At 62.9% G+C, this 17,866-nt stretch overlaps 2 protein-coding genes across 2 annotated transcripts in view; one reads left to right on the forward strand and one right to left on the reverse strand.

Annotated features, from left to right (window-relative positions):
• Positions 1 to 13,207, reverse strand: part of C3 (complement C3) — a gene marked incomplete at its 5' end in the record, with an annotated part of 29,983 nt that extends 16,776 nt beyond the window's left edge. Inside the window, 15 exons of the mRNA XM_082299431.1 lie at positions 62 to 191; positions 885 to 1,046; positions 1,589 to 1,783; positions 1,869 to 2,081; positions 3,287 to 3,433; positions 4,098 to 4,213; positions 4,911 to 5,031; positions 6,768 to 6,870; positions 7,274 to 7,364; positions 7,444 to 7,526; positions 7,610 to 7,704; positions 7,797 to 7,867; positions 8,452 to 8,611; positions 10,127 to 10,319; positions 13,134 to 13,207. Coding sequence (XP_082155557.1) covers positions 62 to 191; positions 885 to 1,046; positions 1,589 to 1,783; positions 1,869 to 2,081; positions 3,287 to 3,433; positions 4,098 to 4,213; positions 4,911 to 5,031; positions 6,768 to 6,870; positions 7,274 to 7,364; positions 7,444 to 7,526; positions 7,610 to 7,704; positions 7,797 to 7,867; positions 8,452 to 8,611; positions 10,127 to 10,319; positions 13,134 to 13,207 — 1,954 coding nt within the window. The remainder of the gene's footprint in view (positions 1 to 61; positions 192 to 884; positions 1,047 to 1,588; positions 1,784 to 1,868; positions 2,082 to 3,286; positions 3,434 to 4,097; positions 4,214 to 4,910; positions 5,032 to 6,767; positions 6,871 to 7,273; positions 7,365 to 7,443; positions 7,527 to 7,609; positions 7,705 to 7,796; positions 7,868 to 8,451; positions 8,612 to 10,126; positions 10,320 to 13,133) is intronic.
• A 4,347-nt stretch (positions 13,208 to 17,554) lies between these two features.
• Positions 17,555 to 17,866, forward strand: part of VAV1 (vav guanine nucleotide exchange factor 1) — a gene marked incomplete at both ends in the record, with an annotated part of 31,199 nt that continues 30,887 nt past the window's right edge. The window contains one exon of the mRNA XM_082299277.1: positions 17,555 to 17,758. Coding sequence (XP_082155403.1) covers positions 17,555 to 17,758 — 204 coding nt within the window. The remainder of the gene's footprint in view (positions 17,759 to 17,866) is intronic.

Consider the following 17,866-nt stretch of genomic DNA (forward strand, 5'->3'; position numbering starts at 1 on the left):
TCCTCCATCCCTGAAGTGCCACCACCCCCTGTCCCCGAGATGCCACCACAGCCAGTCCTACCTGACCGCTGGGGGGTGGTGACCTTGACGCTGGTGGCCAGGCTCAGGCCAGCATCTGAGAAGACCCCGACGTTGTCCCTGCCACTGCCTGGGGTGCAGCCGATGTCACTTTTCTCCACCGTGTCCCAAACCTGCTCCCACAGGGGACAGCTATGACAGCCACCGCCACCACCGGGGGGTGACAGGACAGTTCCGACAGCCACTGCCACCACCCAGGGATGATGGGGACATCTGTGATGGCCACTGCCACCATCCAGGGATGGTGGGGACAGGGACAGCCATGAACAGCCACTGCCACCACCTGGGGATGGCAGGGATGGGGACAGGTGTGATGGCCACCATTTGGGGACACGGGAGATGAGGACATCAGTGACAGCCATGGCCAGCACCCAGGGATGATGGGGACAACCATGATGGTCACTGCCACCACCCACACACAGTGGTGATGGGGACAACCATGATGGCCATGGCCACCACCCAGGGATGACAGGGGACAGGGACAGCTGTGATGGCCATGGCCACCACTTGGGGACAGCGGGGACAGGGACAGCTGTGATGGCCACCACCAGGGGATAGCAGGGACGAGGACAGCCATGATGACCACTCCCCCTTGGGGACAGCAGGGAGAGGACACCCGTGATGGCCACCACCAGGGGACAGGGACAACTGTGATGGCCACCACCCAAGGATGCTGGGATAGCCATGATGGCCATGGCCACCTCCTGGGGACAGTGGGCACAGGTACAACAGTGATGACCACCACCCAAGGATGGTGAGGACAGTCATGACCACCCCTTGAGGACAGTGGGGATAGGGCCACCCACCCTGGTCTGGGTGAGCTTGTTCTTCTTGCTGAGGACGAAGACCCCTTTGTCCACGGCCACCAGCCCCACATAGGCCTTGTGGTCCCCCTCGATGTGCAGCCTCATTGGTGTCCCTGGCTCGTGGATGCGGTTGTCACCTTCTGTCGCCCCCTTCACCACCAGCTGCCACAGACATGGGGGGGTGACGTCCCCAGGATGTCCCCAAAAGCCACCTTTGTCCCCCCCCACCTCAGGGGTGACCCTAAGTCTGGCCCTTCGGGGTGGTTGGTGGCCGTGGGTTTGGGGTCTGGGTCACCACTGGGCCACCAGGGCCACCTGAGCAACCCAGGAGATGTCCAAGCTCTTCATGGAGTGTCCCAAACCACCCAAGTGACACCAAATCCCCACCAGGGGCCACCCAAGGCCCTCAATGTCCCCGCAAAAGCCCCCCCGGTCCCTTAATGTCCTCCAAACTCTTCCAAAGGTCCCCCAAGGACCTCCTAAGCCTCTCAGTGTCCCCCCAAATCTCTCAAGGGCCCCCCAAGCCCCTCAAGGGCCCCCCAAGCCCTTCCAAAGGCCCCTAAATCCCTCAAGGGCCCCCCAAACCTTTCCGAGGCCTCCCAGACCCCTGAAGGGTCACCTCAATGACCACCGCAGCCACCACCAAGGCCCATCCAACGCCCCCATGACCCCTTGACCCCCCCAGGCCAGCAGGGGACTCTCACAGTGCCCATGCAGGTGTCCTTGACGTCCACCCAGACGGAGTCGGCCACAATCTCGCCGGGCAGGACGTAGTAATAGGCCACGATGCGGAAGGAGGGGATAAGTTCGGCCGTCACCGGCAGGGTCATGGTCACCAGGCTCTGGCCGGCCTCGTGCCGCTGCCGGCCAGCGCGGAGGATGCGGCCCTTGCTCATGATCTGCAAGAAACACAATGAGCTTGGTGGCCATCTGGACATCCAGCTGGTCAAGCTCGGGGACCACCGGTCAGCCACAGGCACCTACCAGGTAGGTGAAGAACGGGACGGAGTTGCGGACATCGTTGTTGCTGGTCTTGAGGTGGAAGTTCACGGCCAGGTTTTCCCCGGGCTGCAGCTCGGTGGCAGGCACTGCCAGGTGCAGGAAGTTGCCCGAGCCGGCCTGGCTACGATAGGCCTCGGCCGTCATCTGCCGCGAAGCCTGGCGCTCCGGGGGCAGCCCCGCCTGGGCTGTCCGCACCTGTGACGGGGACACGGTGGCACTCGGTCAGCGGGGAGGGGCGTGGGCCTGGGCGGGGTCAGCGTGGAGGGCTTGGCCACCATGGGGGTTCCATAGAGCTCTTGGCCTCCACAGCGGTCTTGGCCACCATAGAGGCCTTGGCCATCATGGAGGCCTTGGCCATCATGGAGGTCTTGGCCATCATGGAGGTGTATTGGTCATCATGGAGGTCTTGGCCACCATAAAGGTTTTGGCCAACAAAGAGGTGTTGGCCAGCATGGAGGTGTGTTTGACGTCTTGGAGGTCTTGGCCACCGCAGAGGTCTTGGCCACCATGAAGGGTTTGGCCACTGTAAAGGTCTTGGCCACTGAATAGGTCTTGGCCACCGAAGAGGTCTTGGCCATCATAGAAGTTTTGGCCACCATGGAGGTCTTGACCCCCACAGAGGTCTTGGCCACCCATAAAGGTCTTGGCCACCCACAAAGGTCTTGACAACTGTGGCGGTCTTGTCTGTCACGGCCTCCCTGCCCCTTCCTGGTGTCCCGGTCCTTGCTGACCATCTCATGGTCAAACTGACCATCCTCTACCTTGGATGTCTTGGCCATTCAACCACCATGGTCGCCCCGACCTTGGCTCTTGGCCATCCTCAATGCTTTGGCCTCCTTCCCCCTGGCCTTGGCCATCCCAGTTCCTGGTCACTGCTGACCCTGGCCACAGGCCACCATGGACAAGTGACCATGGTGGACACCTCCACCAGTCTCTTTGACTCCTGGTCCTTGGTCACTCTCATGTCTTGGTCAACCGTATTATGTTGGCCATCATGGTCATCTTGACCTTGGACATCCTTGTCCTTGGCTGATGGTGACCAGGACAGCCCCAGTCCTTGGTCACTCTTGTGTCTTGGTCAACCAATTGTGTTGGCCACCGTGGTCACCCTGACCTTGGACATCCTCATCCTTGGTCACTCTGGACATCTTGACCACCACAGTCACCTCAACCACGGGATGACCTTGTCCATCCTGGTTTTTGGCCAATGATGAGTGACCAGGATGACCCTTGGCCACCATGGATGTCCAGCCCATCCTGGCCCCTCAATCCTATTGTCCTGGCCCTTGATGATCACAGCCATTGGTCACCCCAGACATCTCAGCCACCGCAACCCCCAGGTCACTTCCCCACCCCCTTGGCCACCCCAGCTCCGGTGTCACCCCGGTGTCCCCACTCACCGTGATGGGGACGCTGTCCTTGTTGGCCGGCATGTTGAGGACCAGCCTGGCTGTGCCATCGCGCTGGGTGGACACCTGGCCCTGGAAGCCATCGGCCTGGACGGTGACACGCGGGGCTGGGGACTCGTCAGGGTTGGAGACATAGACCTGGAGGGGACACCGGGGGACATGGGGACATTACGTGGGGACGTGGAGGGAGGGAAGGGCACTGGGAAGGGGCACTGGGAAAGGGCACTGGGAAAGGGTGGTGGCACTGGGCAGGGGCACTGGTAAGTGGCACTGGCACTGGGAAGGGGCACTGGGAAAGGGTGGTGGCACTGGGAAGGGACACTGGCACTGGGAAGGGACACTGGGAAAGGGCACTGGAAAAGGGACACTGGGAAGGGACACTGGCACTGGGAAGGGACACTGGGAAAGGCCACTGGGAAGGGGTGGGGGCACTGGGAAGGGACACCAGGAAGGGACACTGGAAAGGGGTTGTGATACCAAGAAGGGACACTGGGAATTGACACTGGCACTGGGAAGGGACACTGGGAAGGGGTGGTGGCACTGGGAAGGGACACTGGGAAGGGGTGGTGGCACTGGGAAGGGATGCTGGCACCAGGAAAGGGCCACTCCTGTGACACAGGGACAATCCACGCTCCCCAGCCCCTCTCAGGTGACCCAGGGACATCACCCAGGGACTGACTTTGGTCCCCAGATCTCCTCCACCTCCAGCCCAAGTTGTGCCCTGTCCCCATCCCAAGCCAGGACACCCCAAGGGCCCTGTGCCACCACCCTGGGCCACCACTGTCCCCAAGATGTCACCAACCGTCAGGTCAAAGGGCATCCCCGGCTTGAAGTACTTGGGCGTGTGGGTGAAGTGGATGTTGTAGGGTGATGTCACGATCTGGATGCCGCTGCGATGGGCCTCCACCATGTCACTGCCTGTGGGGACACCGCAGTGGCCGCGTCACCGGGGGCCAGGGCTCCTTGTCCCCCACCCCAAATGTCCCCCCATCCTTGCCGTCCCTGTCCCCCTAGTGCCCTTTGTCCCCCATGTCCCCCCTCCACCATGCTGGGCCTTCACCATGCCACCTCCTGTGGGGACAATGGCAGTGGTTGTGGCATCCAGGCCCACCCTGTCCCCTGTCCCAGATGTCCCCCCCATCCTCACTGTTCCTGTCCCCCATGTCCCTCTGGGCCACCATGCTGGGCCTCCACCATGTCACGACCTGTGGGGACACTGCAGTGACCAGAGCTCCCTGTCCCCTGCCCAGGGACAACCCATGGGTGGCCTCAGATGTCCCACCATCCTTGCTGTCTCCAACCTCACACGTCCCCAGACCCACGTCACTGCTGTCCCCTCTTTGTCCCCCCACTGTCCCTGTCCTCCCAAGTTCCTCATGTCCCCCACGTCCCCCTGGGCCTCCACCATGTCACCGGGCCTGTGGGGACACCGCAGTGGCCGTGTCACCTGGGGCCAGGGCTCCCTGTCCCCCATCCCAGATGTGCCCCAATCCTCGCTGTCCCCACCCCCACATATCTCCAGACCCACGTCACTGCTGTCCCCACTTTGTCCCCCTGTCCCGCCAGTCCCCCGTGTCCCCCCACTGTCCCTGTCCCCCCGTGTCCCCGCGCAGACCTGACTCGGTGATGACGGTGACGGTGACGTAGAGGGAGTGTCCCACGAGCTCCTGGGGGTTGGGGAAACGCTCGCGCAGGTGGGCCATGGACAGCACGGCCTCGGCATCACCGTCCTGGACCTGGGGACAGGGGGACAGGGTTGGGACAGGGATCGGGACAGCATGGGGACAGCAGGGGGACAGCACAGCCTCGGTGTCACTGTCCTGGACCTGGGGACAGGGTTGGAACAGGCATGGGGACAGCAGGGGGACAGCACAGCCTCGGTGTCACCATCCTGGACCTGGGGACAGGGACAGGGTTGGGACAGGGATGGGGACAGCACGGGGACAGCACAGCCTTGGTGTCACCATCCTGGACCTGGGGACAGGGTTGGGACAGGCATGGGGACAGCAGGGGGACAGCACGGCCTCGGTGTCACCATCCTGGACCTGGGGACAGGGACAGGGTTGGGACAGGCATGGGGACAGCAGGGGGACAGCACGGCCTCGGTGTCACCATCCTGGACCTGGGGACAGGGACAGGGTTGGGACAGGCATGGGGACAGCACGGGCACAGCACAGCCTCGGTGTCACCATCCTGGACCTGGGGACAGGGACAGGGTTGGAACAGGCATGGGGACAGCAGGGGGACAGCACGGCCTCGGTGTCACCGTCCTGGACCTGGGGACAGGGACAGCGTTGGGACAGGGATGGGGACAGCACGGGGACAGCACAGCCTTGGTGTCACCATCCTGGACCTGGGGACAGGGTTGGGACAGGGATGGGGACAGCAGGGGGACAGCATGGCCTCGGTGTCACCATCCTGGACCTGGGGACAGGGACAGCGTTGGGACAGGGATGGGGACAGCACGGGGACAGCACAGCCTTGGTGTCACCATCCTGGACCTGGGGACAGGGTTGGGACAGGCATGGGGACAGCAGGGGGACAGCACAGCCTCGGTGTCACCGTCCTGGACCTGGGGACCTGGGGACAGGGTTGGGACAGGCATGGGGACAGCAGGGGGACAGCACAGCCTTGGTGTCACTGTCCTGGACCTGGGGACAGGGTTGGGACAGGCATGGGGACAGCACGGGCACAGCACAGCCTTGGTGTCACCATCCTGGACCTGGAGACAGGGACAGCGTTGGGACAGGCATGGGGACAGCACGGGGACAGCACAGCCTTGGTGTCACCATCCTGGACCTGGGGACAGGGTTGGGACAGGGATGGGGACAGCAGGGGGACAGCACGGCCTCGGTGTCACCATCCTGGACCTGGGGACAGGGACAGGGTTGGGACAGGCATGGGGACAACAGGGGGACAGCACGGCCTCAGTGTCACCATCCTGGACCTGGGGACAGGGTTGGGACAGGCATGGGGACAGCAGGGGGACAGCACAGCCTCGGTGTCACCATCCTGGACCTGGGGACAGGGACAGGGTTGGGACAGGGATCAGGACAACAGGGGGACAGCAGGGGGACAGCACAGCCTCGGTGTCACCATCCTGGACCTGGGGACAGGGTTGGGACAGGCATGGGGACAGCAGGGGGACAGCAGGGGGACAGCACGGCCTCAGTGTCCCCATCCTGCACCTGTGGCCACCAGGCACAGGGTTGGGACAGGGATGAGAATGGGGACAAGGGTGGGGACAGGTGATGGCAGAGCTCAGGGAGGGACAGGGATGGGACAGGGCATGGAAATGGGGACAGAGGATGGGGACAGGAGAGCTCAGCCTGTGACAGGGATGGGGACAGGGACAGGGAAAAGGACACTGATGGGGACAAGGTTGGGGACAGGGACAATGGGAGGCTCACCAGGACAGGGACGGGGACAGTGGCAGGGTTGGGGACAGGGCGGGGGACAGTGCCAGGCTCACCGCCACGCGCCGCAGGGACTGGGGGATGCTCTTCCTCTCGTCGTCCACCATGACCCCGAAGAGGACAAAGGCCGTCCCCTCCACGCGCTTCCCATACAGGTACCTGGGGACAGCACCGTGTGACTGTGCCACCATGTCCCCAGCACCTCCCTATACTGCCACCCCTGTCCCCACACCACACTGTCACCCCATTGTCCCATGTCCCCATCCTACCAATCCTTGTCATCCCATCCCTGCCACTGCCACCACCAACGTCGCCGCGTCCCTGCGTCCCCACTGCCAACCTCGGCCCCACACTGAGCTGTCACCCCATTGTCCCATGTCCCCATCCTGCCATCCCGTGTCCCACACCATCCCATCATGTCCCACCACCTCCACCACGTCACCCTGTGTCCCCCTCACCCTCCACCCTGTTCCCGTGGACAGCAGCAGAGCAGAGCTGTCCCCTGTCCCCCCACCCCATCCCCACATGGGTGTGACCCCAGAGGGGATGGTCTTGGGGTCACCTGGCCAGGATGGACACCCGGAAATCCTCCTGGCGGTCGATGTACAGGAACTTCTCCTCGGGCTCCAGGGACACCTCAAAGCTCGGCAGCACTGCAGGGATGACATCGGTGACACCGGCGCCCCTTGGGGACAGTCCCCAGGGTCCTCCCTGCCCCCACCCTGCACCCACCGTATTCCTTGACCTCGAATTGGGTGCTGAAAACCTGATCCGGAGAATCCTCGAATTTGGCTGAAATCGTCCACATGCCCAGGCTGGAAGAGAGGACAGTGAGGAGACAGTGAGGGGACAGTGCCAGGGGTGTCCCCGGGCCACCGCGGAGGGAGGTGACACCCACCTGACGACCTCAGGCAGGTTGTGGTTGAGGGACATGATCCCGGTTTTCATCGGGGAAGACACCGGGACTTGTTTGATGATGACGTTGTCGGGTGTCTGAGGGGACACGTGGAGGGTGGGGACGATGGCGCAGGTGGCACCGTGTTACCCCCCCCCGCGTCACCCCTGTGTCACCCAAGGGCACCCACCTTGACCTCCACGATGACCGTCTTGGCCACCGGCTGCATGAGGTGGTCCACGGTGAAGAGGCGGCAGAGGACTGGGAGGGGACAAAAGGGACAAGGTGAGAGGGGATGAGGACAGGGTGGGCACATGGGGGACTGGGAGGGGACACAGGGGACAAGGTGGGGACACCCAGCATTGGGACGTGACACAGGGGGACAAGGTGAATGGGGACCATGAGGGGACACAGGGGACAGGGAGGGGACATGGGGGACAAAGTGACCACAAGGATGGGGATATCCAGCACTGGGAGTGGACATGGGGGACTGGGAGGGGACACAAGGAACAAGGTGAGAGGGGACAAGGACGAGGTGGGGACACAGGGGACAAGGGGAGAGGGGACAGTGAGGGGACACTCGACAATGGGAGGGGACACGGGGGACAGGGTGGGTGGCGACAGGATGGGGACAGTGGGTCCCCCCGGGGACATCATGGGGAGGTCCCCAAATGGGTGCTGGGGTCCTGGTGACACCGGCACTCCAAGGTGTCCCCAACCCCCTGCAATGTCCTCACCCCCTGAGGTGTCCCCAGCCCCCTCCAAGGTGTGACAGGGAGATGTCCCCAGCCCCCCACAGTGTCCCCATCCCCCCGAGGTGTCCTCAGGTGTCCCCTGTGGCTCACCGGTGGCCCCGGGGGTGTAGATGGGTTTGTCGGTCTGCACGAAGATGTGGCCGCTCTGCAGGGACACCAGCAGCACCTTGTCCAGTGTCACTGTGCCCACCCGTGCTGTCACCGTCACAAACTGCTTCCCCTGCGTCTGCGGCAGCGCCTTGGCCAACACCTGCGGGGACAGGGGACGTTGGGGACATTCACGGGGACTGGGGACACTGGGGACATTCACGGGGACTGGGGACACTGGGGACACCTGCGGGGACAGGGGACGTTGGGGACATTCATGGGGACTGGGGACACTGGGGACATTCACAGGGACTGGGGACACTGGGGACACCTGCGGGGACAGGGGACACTGGGGACACCTGCGGGGACAGGGGATGTTGGGGACATTCACGGGGACTGGGGACACTGGGGACACCTGCGGGGACAGGGGATGTTGGGGACATTCATGGGGACTGGGGACACTGGGGACATTCACAGGGACTGGGGACACTGGGGACACCTGCGGGGACTGGGGACACTGGGGACACCTGCGGGGACAGGGGATGTTGGGGACATTCACGGGGACTGGGGACACTGGGGACACCTGCGGGGACAGGGGACATTGGTGATACCCATGGGGACAGGGAACACCAGGTCCACACCACAAGGACAGGGGACATTGGGTGACACCCGTGCCACAAGGACAGGACAGGGGACACCAGGTGACATCTGTGCCACAGGGACAGGAGACACTGGGTGGCAGCAGCACCACAGGGACAGGGGACACCAGGTGACAGCTGTGCCCAGGGCTGAGGACGCTGGGGACAGTCCCCGAGGACTCCAGGGTCACCATCCCCAAGGACACCCAGGGCCACTGTCCACAAAGATCCAGAGGCGACCATCCCCCTGGACACCAGGTCTGACCATCCCCAAGGACCCCAGGAGTGACCACCCCTCTTGACATGGTGTGACTGCCCCATGGACCCAGGGGGTGATCACCACCCTCAAAATGGTGTGACCACCCCCAAGGACCCCAGGAGTGACCACCCCCCTTGATGTGGTGTGACCGTCCCCATGGACCCCAGGAGTGACCACCCCTATGGACCCCAGGAGTGACCACCCCCCTTGACATGGTGTGACCGTCCCCATGGACCCCAGCAGTGACCATCCCCAAGGCCCCCAGGGGTGACCACCTCCCAAGGACCCCAGGGGTGACCACCTCCCTTGACATGATGTGATCGTCCCCATGGACCCCAGGAGTGACCATCCCGAAGGACCCCAGGGGTGACCACCCCTCTTAACGTGGTGTGATCGTCCTCATGGACCCCAGGAGTGACCACCCCTATGGACCCCAGGGGTGACCACCCCCAAGGACTGCAGGAGTGACCACCCCCCTTTACATGGTGTGACCATCCCCATGGACCCCAGGAGTGACCAGACCCATGGACCGCAGGAGTGACCACCCCCCTTGACATGGTGTGACCCCAGGGGTCACCATCCCCATGGACCCCAGGAGTGACCGGACCCATGGACCGCAGGAGTGACTATCCCCCCATATCCCCCACCCCCTGGACATTCTCCACCCCAGGTTCAGGGTTCAGCCCCAGTTTCCCCTCCCGGGCAGTGACCGCTGGGACAATGACCCGGGGCAGTGACCGCAGGGTGGTGGTAGTGACCCGGCGGGGTGGGGAAACCGTACCTTGATGGTGGCAGTGGCCATCATGCCCTCGGCCGGGCTCAGGGGCACCCGGACCTGGAACAGGACCTGGCGCTTCTGAGGGAAGTCCTGGACCATGAGCGAGGCCTCGGTGGCCGTGGTCAGTCCGGGGGCCTCCAGCACCACGCGCTCGTCCGTCTCCAGCCGCAGCACGGCTGGGGTCACCATTGTCACCCTGGGGACACCGCGGGGCTGTCGCGGGGCTCTGGGGGTGTCACAGCACCCAGAAACCCCAAAATCTGTCCCCACAGCGCCCTGGGGACCTCACAAAGCCCTGGGGACCCCAAAATCTGTCCCCACAGTGCCTTAGGGACCTCACAAAGTCCTGGGGTGTCACAGGACCCAGAAACTCCAAAATCTGTCCTCACAGCGCCCTGGGGACCTCACAAAGCCCTGGGAACCCCAAAATCTGTCCCCACAGTGCCCTGGGGGCCTCACAAAATCCTGGGGACCCCAAAATCTGTCCCCACAGCACCCTGGGGACCTCACAAAGTCCTGGGGACCCCAAAATCTGTCCCCACAGCACCCTGGGGACCTCACAAAGTCCTGGGGACCCCAAAATCTGTCCCCACAGTGCCCTGGGGGCCTCACAAAATCCTGGGGACCCCAAAATCTGTCCCCACAATGCCCTGGGGACCTCACAAAAACCTGGGAACCCCAAAATCTGTCCCCACAGCGCCCTGGAGAACCTCACAAAGTCCTGGGAACCCCAAAATCTGTCCCCACAGTGCCTTAGGGACCTCACAAAGCCCTGGGGTGTCAAAGGACCCAGAAACTCCAAAATCTGTCCCCACAGCGCCCTGGGGACCTCACAAAATCCTGGGGACCCCAAAATCTGTCCCCACAGTGCCCTGGGGGACCTCACAAAGTCCTGGGGACCCCAAAATCTGTCCCCACAGCACCCTGGGGAAACTCACAAAGCCCTGGGGACCCCAAAATCTGTCCCCACAATGCCCTGGGGGACCTCACAAAGTCCTGGGGACCCCAAAATCTGTCCCCACAGTGCCCTGGGGAACCTCACAAAGCCCTGGGGACCCCAAAATCTGTCCCCACAGAGCCCTGGGGAAACTCACAAAGCCCTGGGGACCCCAAAATCTGTCCCCACAGTGCCTTAGGGACCTCACAAAGCCCTGGGGTGTCAAAGGACCCAGAAACTCCAAAATCTGTCCTCACAGCACCCTGGGGACCTCACAAAGTCCTGGGGACCCCAAAATCTGTCCCCACAGCGCCCTGGGGAACCTCACAAAGCCCTGGGGACCCCAAAATCTGTCCTCACAGCACCCTGGGAACCTCACAAAGCCCTGGGGACCCCAAAATCTGTCCCCACAGTGCCCTGGGGGCCTCACAAAATCCTGGGGACCCCAAAATCTGTCCCCACAGTGCCCTGGGGGCCTCACAAAATCCTGGGGACCCCAAAATCTGTCCCCACAGTGCCCTGGGGAAACTCACAAAGCCCTGGGGACCCCAAAATCTGTCCTCACAGCACCTTGGGGACCTCACAAAGTCCTGGGGACCCCAAAATCTGTCCCCACAGTGCCTTAGGGACCTCACAAAGTCCTGCGGTGTCACAGGACCCAGAAACTCCAAAATCTGTCCCCACAGCGCCCTGGGGACCTCACAAAGCCCTGGGGACCCCAAAATCTGTCCCCACAGCGCCCTGGGGACCTCACAAAGCCCTGGGAACCCCAAAATCTGTCCCCACAGCGCCCTGGGGAACCTCACAAAGCCCTGGGGACCCCAAAATCTGTCCCCACAGTGCCCTGGGGGCCTCACAAAGCCCTGGGGTGTCAAAGGACCCAGAAACTCCAAAATCTGTCCCCACAGCACCCTGGGGACCTCACAAAGCCCTGGGGTGTCACAGGACCCAGAAACCCCAAAATCTGTCCCTATATCACCTTGGGGACCTCACAGGATCCAGAAACCCCAAAATCTGTCCCCACAATGCCCTGGGGACCTTGTGGGACCCCATGAACCCCCCCCCCCCGTCTGCCCCATGGGCCTGAAACAACCTCAAATCCCCCATTACACCCCAGTATCCCCCATTACACCCCAGTATCCCCCATTATACCCCAAATCCCCCATTACACCCCAGAACCCACCCTGGGGGGGGGGGGGGGAGGGGGCCTGGACAGGGGGCTCCCATTTGGGGTTGGGGTGGGGGGTCCCTGGTGGGTTTTGGGGGGGTCCTGGATATGGGGGATCCGGGCTGGGGTGGGGTGGGGGAGTCCCATGCGGGGCTGGGGGGGTTTTGGGGGGGGAAATCCTGAGGTTGGGTGGTCCCAAAAAAGAGGATTTGATGGGGGAACCCCAGGGGAGATCCCGGGGTGGGGGGGTTAAAAGAGGGGGTCCCATGGGGGTGGGGGATGGGGGGGAGTCCCATGGGTGGGGAGATCCCATTTTGGGGCAGATCCCGAGGTTTGGGGATCCTAAAAAAGGGGATTCCATGGGGGTCCCGTGGGAACACGGGGGGGGTCCCAGTAAGGGAGTCCAAGAGGGAACCCCAAGGGAGATCCCAAGGGCAGGGGGGGGATTAAAAGAGGGGGTCCCATGGGTGGGGGGGTGGTCCCAAAAAAGGGGATTCCATGGGGGTCCCATGGGAACACGGGGGGGGCCCAATAAGGGGGTCCAAGGGGGAATCCCAGGGGAGATCCCAAGGTGGGAGGGTCCCAAAAAAGGGGATTCCAGGGGGGTCCCATGGGAACGGGGGGGGGGGGGAGGGGGTTCATGGGGGTCCCAATAAGGGGGTCCAAGGAGCGCAGGGGAATCCCAGGGTGCGGGGTCCCAAGGTGGGGGAGGGAGGGTCCCATGGGTGGGGAGATCCCATTTTGGGGCAGAGCCCGGATTTTGGGGATCCCAAAAAAGGGGATTCCATGGGGGTGCTGATGAAGGGGGAGGGGGGGTGCGAGAGGTGCAGAGGAATCCCAGGGTATTGGGGGGGGGGGGTTAAAAGAGGGGGTCCCATGGGTGGGGGTGGTCCCAAATCGCTCACAGCTGGGCGCGGGCGGGGGTCCCAAGCAGCACCAGGAGGCCGAGGAGGAGGAGGGGCAGCGCCGGGGCTCCCATGGCTGCAGGGTGGGGGGGGGGGGGGGACGGACAGGGACAGTGGCCAGGGGGTCCCTTTATGGTGGCCCCGCTGGTTAATGGGTAACCCGAGCCCTGGGCCCACCCATGGGTGGGGGGAGGGGCTGCGGCCACCTGCGGCCCCTTGGGTGGGGGTGGGGGTGACACCCCTGGGACCCCCAAGACCCCCCGTGCCGGGGGGGGGGTGTGGCACCCACTGGGGGGGTCCCGCACCCTTGGGTGTCCCTGGGGAGGGGTTGGGAGCCCCCCGACGCCCCCCCCCCTCGGCCCCCCCGTGGGGTGGGGGAGGGGCTGCCCAGACGCCCGGTTCTTCCTCATTTCGGGGAAGGAGCTGGCGAGGGGCCACCTCGGGGCTTGCGACATCGGCAGGGACACCAGAGGGGGGGTCACGACAGGGCTGGGGGGACACCAGGGGACACTGCTGGGACGGGGGGGGTGGGGAGAGTCCTCCCTGAGACCCCCCACCCCCCCCCCCAATAGGTCACGGACACCTGGGTCACCCCAGTGACCCCTGACGGGTCCTGGGTGAGCTCCTGGAGCCCTGGTAGGATATGGACACCTGGGGCCCACCTGGACCCTTGGTAGGACCTGGACACCGGGGTCACCTCCTGGATCTCAGCACCTGAGTCCCCCCTGGAACTCTGGTAGGACCTGGACACCTGGGGCCCAGCAGGACCTGGGCACCTGAGTCCCCCCCTGGACCCTTGGTAGGACCTGGACACCTGGGTCACCTCCTGGATCTCAGCACCTGAGTCCCCCCGTGGACCCTTGGTAGGACCTGGACACCTGGGTCACCTCCTGGATCTCAGCACCTGAGTTCCCCTCTGAGACCCCTGAAAGGACCTGGACACCTGGGTTCCCCTGAGACCCCTGACAGGTCCTGGACATCTGGTTCCACCTGGCCCTGGACACCCGGGTCACCTCCTGGATCTCAGCACCTGAGTCCCCCCTGGACCCTTGGTAGGACCTGGACACCTGGGTCACCTTCTGGATCTCAGCACCTGAGTCCCCCCCTGAGACCCCTGAAAGGACCTGGACACCTGGGTCCCCCTGAGACCCCAAACAGGTCCTGGGTCCTCTCCAGAACCCCTGGTAGGACCTGGCCACTTGGTCCTCCCTGGATCTGGACACCTGGGTCCACCCTGAGACCCCCGACAGGTCCTGGACACCTGGTTCCACCTGGCCCTGGACAACTGGGTCCCTTCCTGGACACTTGGTAGGACTCAGACACCTTGATCACTGCTGGACCTAGGTCAACTCCAAACCTATGGTAGAACCCCAACACCTGGGTCCCCCCTGAGACCCCCAACAGGTCCTGGACACCTGGGTCACCTCCTGGACTCCTGGTAGCACTTGGACATCTGGGTCCTCCTGGACCAGGACATGTGGTCCCCCCTGAACCTGGACATCTGGGTCCCCTCTTTGACCAAAATCCAGGTCCCTCCTTGACCCCTGAAAGAACTGGGATACCAGGGTCACCTCCTGGACTCCTGGTAGGACTTGGACACCTGGGTCATCTCCGGGACTTCTGATAGGTCTTGGACATCTGGGTCGTCCTGGACCTTGGCCATCACCGGACCCTTGGCAGGTCCTGGATACCTGGGTCTTCTTCGAGATCCCAGCACCTGGATCTTTCCTGAGACCCCCAACAGGTCCTGGACACCTGGACCCCTCCTTGACCACCCTGGATAACCATGTCCAGACCTCCTGGATCCCTCCTTGATCCCTCCTGGGTCACCATGTCCAGACCCCCTGGACCCCTCCTTGTCCATCCTGGGTCACCATGTCCAGACCCCCTGGATCCTTCCTTGTCCATCCTGGGTCACCATGTCCAGACCACCTGGATCACCATGTCCAGACCTCCTGGATCCCTCCTTGACCACTCTGGGTCACCATGTCCAGATCACCTGGACCCCTCCTTGATCACCCTGGGTCACCATGTCCAGACCACCTGGACCCCTCCTTGTCCACCCTGGGTCACCATGTCCAGACCCCCTGGACCCCTCCTTGTCCACCCTGGGTCACCATGTCCAGACCTCCTGGACCCCTCCTTGTCCACCCTGGGTCACCATGTCCAGACCACCTGGACTCCTCCTTGTCCACCCTGGGTCACCATGTCCAGACCCCCTGGACCCCTCCTGGGAGCTCACTGCAGCTCCAGGCCCCAGATGCCCGGATCCCCCCACATGTCCCCATGGTCCCCCCATGGTCCCCTTTGTCCCCACCACCGGGGCCCCCTGTGGTGGCAGCTCCTCCCCGGAGCCGCTGCCGTGACAGGAAGGTCCCCGGAAGGCACCCGGGAGCCACGGCCCAGTTCCCATTGTCCCCCGCGCCACCTCCGGGGCGCAGGCGCGACACCTCCGTTGTCCCCTGTGCCACCTTCTGCCACCCCCCAGGCCCGGCTGGGCCTTGCCACCAGCGCTGACCACCCTGGGAGGGTCCCCCAGACCACTGGACCCTCCCCAACTGTGGGGTGAACCAGGAGAAGGAGCCCATCGGCATCATCCGGACGTGGCGGTGGGACGGAGACCGACATCTGCCACTTGTCACCGGCGGTGGCCCCACGGGGCCCCAGCACCTCCGGTTCCTCCCCTTCCTGGGGGGAAGGGACCCCCTGTGCCGTGGGATCTGCCCCAGAAGGAGTTGGAGGCTCTAGGGGTCATCCAGAGGTCATCCAGCGGTCACCCAGTGGTCATCCAGTGGTCATTCAGAGGCTCCTCACTGGACACAAGGTAGGTCCTCACCTGCTGCTGCTTCTGCTCGGGAGTGGTGGCACTGGGATCACACCTGCACCAGGATCTCACCTCCACTGGGATCCCATCTCCATCAGCTCCTTGCTGATCCCACCAGGACCCTCTTCCATCAACTCCTCCATAAAGGTTTATCCTGCCAGGACCCACCGCCATCAGCTCCCCCCCTGATCCCACCTGAACCTCGTCCCTATCAACATCTCCACAGGAGTGGTCACACCTGGATCCCACCTCCATCACCTTCTTCCCAGAACTGGTTCAACCAGGTCCCATCTCCGTTGGCTCCTCCGTAGAAGTTTACCCTGCCAGGACCCTCTTCCATTGGCTCCTCCTTCAAAGTTTATCCCATCTCCATCAGCTCCTCCACAGAAGTTTATCCTGCCAGGACCCAACTCCATTGAAATTTATCCTGCCAGGACCCAACTCCATTGAAATTCACCCCACAAGACCCACCTGCACTGGCTCCTCCATAGAAGTTTATCCTGCCAGGACCCAACTCCATTGAAATTTATCCTGCTAGGGCCCAACTCCATTGAAATTCACCCTGCAGGACCCACCTCCATCAGCTCCTCTGTAGAAGTTTATCCTGCCAGGACCCACCTCCATTGAAATTCACCCTGCAGGACCCACCTGCACTGGCTCCTCCATAAAAGTTTATCCTGCCAGGGCCCACCTCCATTGAAATTCACCCCACAGGACCCACCTCCATCAGCTCCTCCATAGAAGTTTATCCTGCCAGGACCCACCTCCATTGAAATTTATCCTGCCAGAGCCCACCTCCATTGAAATTCACCCTGCAGGACCCACCTGCACTGGCTCCTCCATAGAAGTTTATCCTGCCAGGACCCAACTCCATTGAAATTCACCCTGCAGGACCCATCTGCACTGGCTCCTCCATAGAAGTTTATCCTGCCAGGACCCAACTCCATTGAAATTTATCCTGCCAGAGCCCACCTCCATTGAAATTCACCCTGCAGGACCCACCTGCACTGGCTCCTCCATAGAAGTTTATCCTGCCAGGACCCAACTCCATTGAAATTCACCCCACAGGACCCGCCTCCATCAGCTCCTCCATAGAGGTTTATCCTGCCAGGGCCCAACTCCATTGAAATTCACCCCACAGGACCCACCTCCATCAGCTCCTCTGTAGAAGTTTATCCTGCCAGGACCCACCTCCATTGAAATTCACCCTGCAGGACCCACCTGCACTGGCTCCTCCATAGAAGTTTATCCTGCCAGGACCCAACTCCATTGAAATTCACCCCACAGGACCCACCTGCACTGACTCCTCCATAGAAGTTTATCCTGCCAGGACCCACCTCCATTGAAATTCACCCCACCAGGACCCACCTGCACTGACTCCTCCGTAGAAGTTTATCCTGCCAGGACCCACCTGCACTGACTCCTCCATAGAAGTTTATCCTGCCAGGACCCACCTCCATTGAAATTCACCCCACCAGGACCCACCTGCACTGGCTCCTCCTTCAAAGTTTATCCTTCCAGGACCCACCTCCATCGGCTTCTCCATTGAAATTCATCCTGCCAGGACCCATCTCCACCAGCTCATCCCCGTGTCCCCATGGAGGTGTGGCGGCAATGTGCCCACTGGCTGGTGGCCGCACGCGTCCTGCCTGCTGGACACCGGGCCAGCAGCCCAGGGGGACAGGTGTGGGACCTGGCACAGGCACTACGGGACGGGGTCCTGCTGTGCCACCTCCTCAACGCCCTCCTGCCCCGCGCTGTCCCCTCCCGGGACATCTGTCCCCGACCCCAGATGTCACAGGTGAGAGCCAAGGTGGGGACAAGGGGTGGTTGGCCCAGGGAGGGATGAGGGGGGGGATGTGACAATGACGGTGACAACGGGGGCTGGGGATGGAGACGATGGTGACAA

Source organism: Coloeus monedula, assembly GCF_965178545.1.
Source record: "Coloeus monedula genome assembly, chromosome: 31".
NCBI classification, from domain to species: domain Eukaryota; kingdom Metazoa; phylum Chordata; class Aves; order Passeriformes; family Corvidae; genus Coloeus; species Coloeus monedula.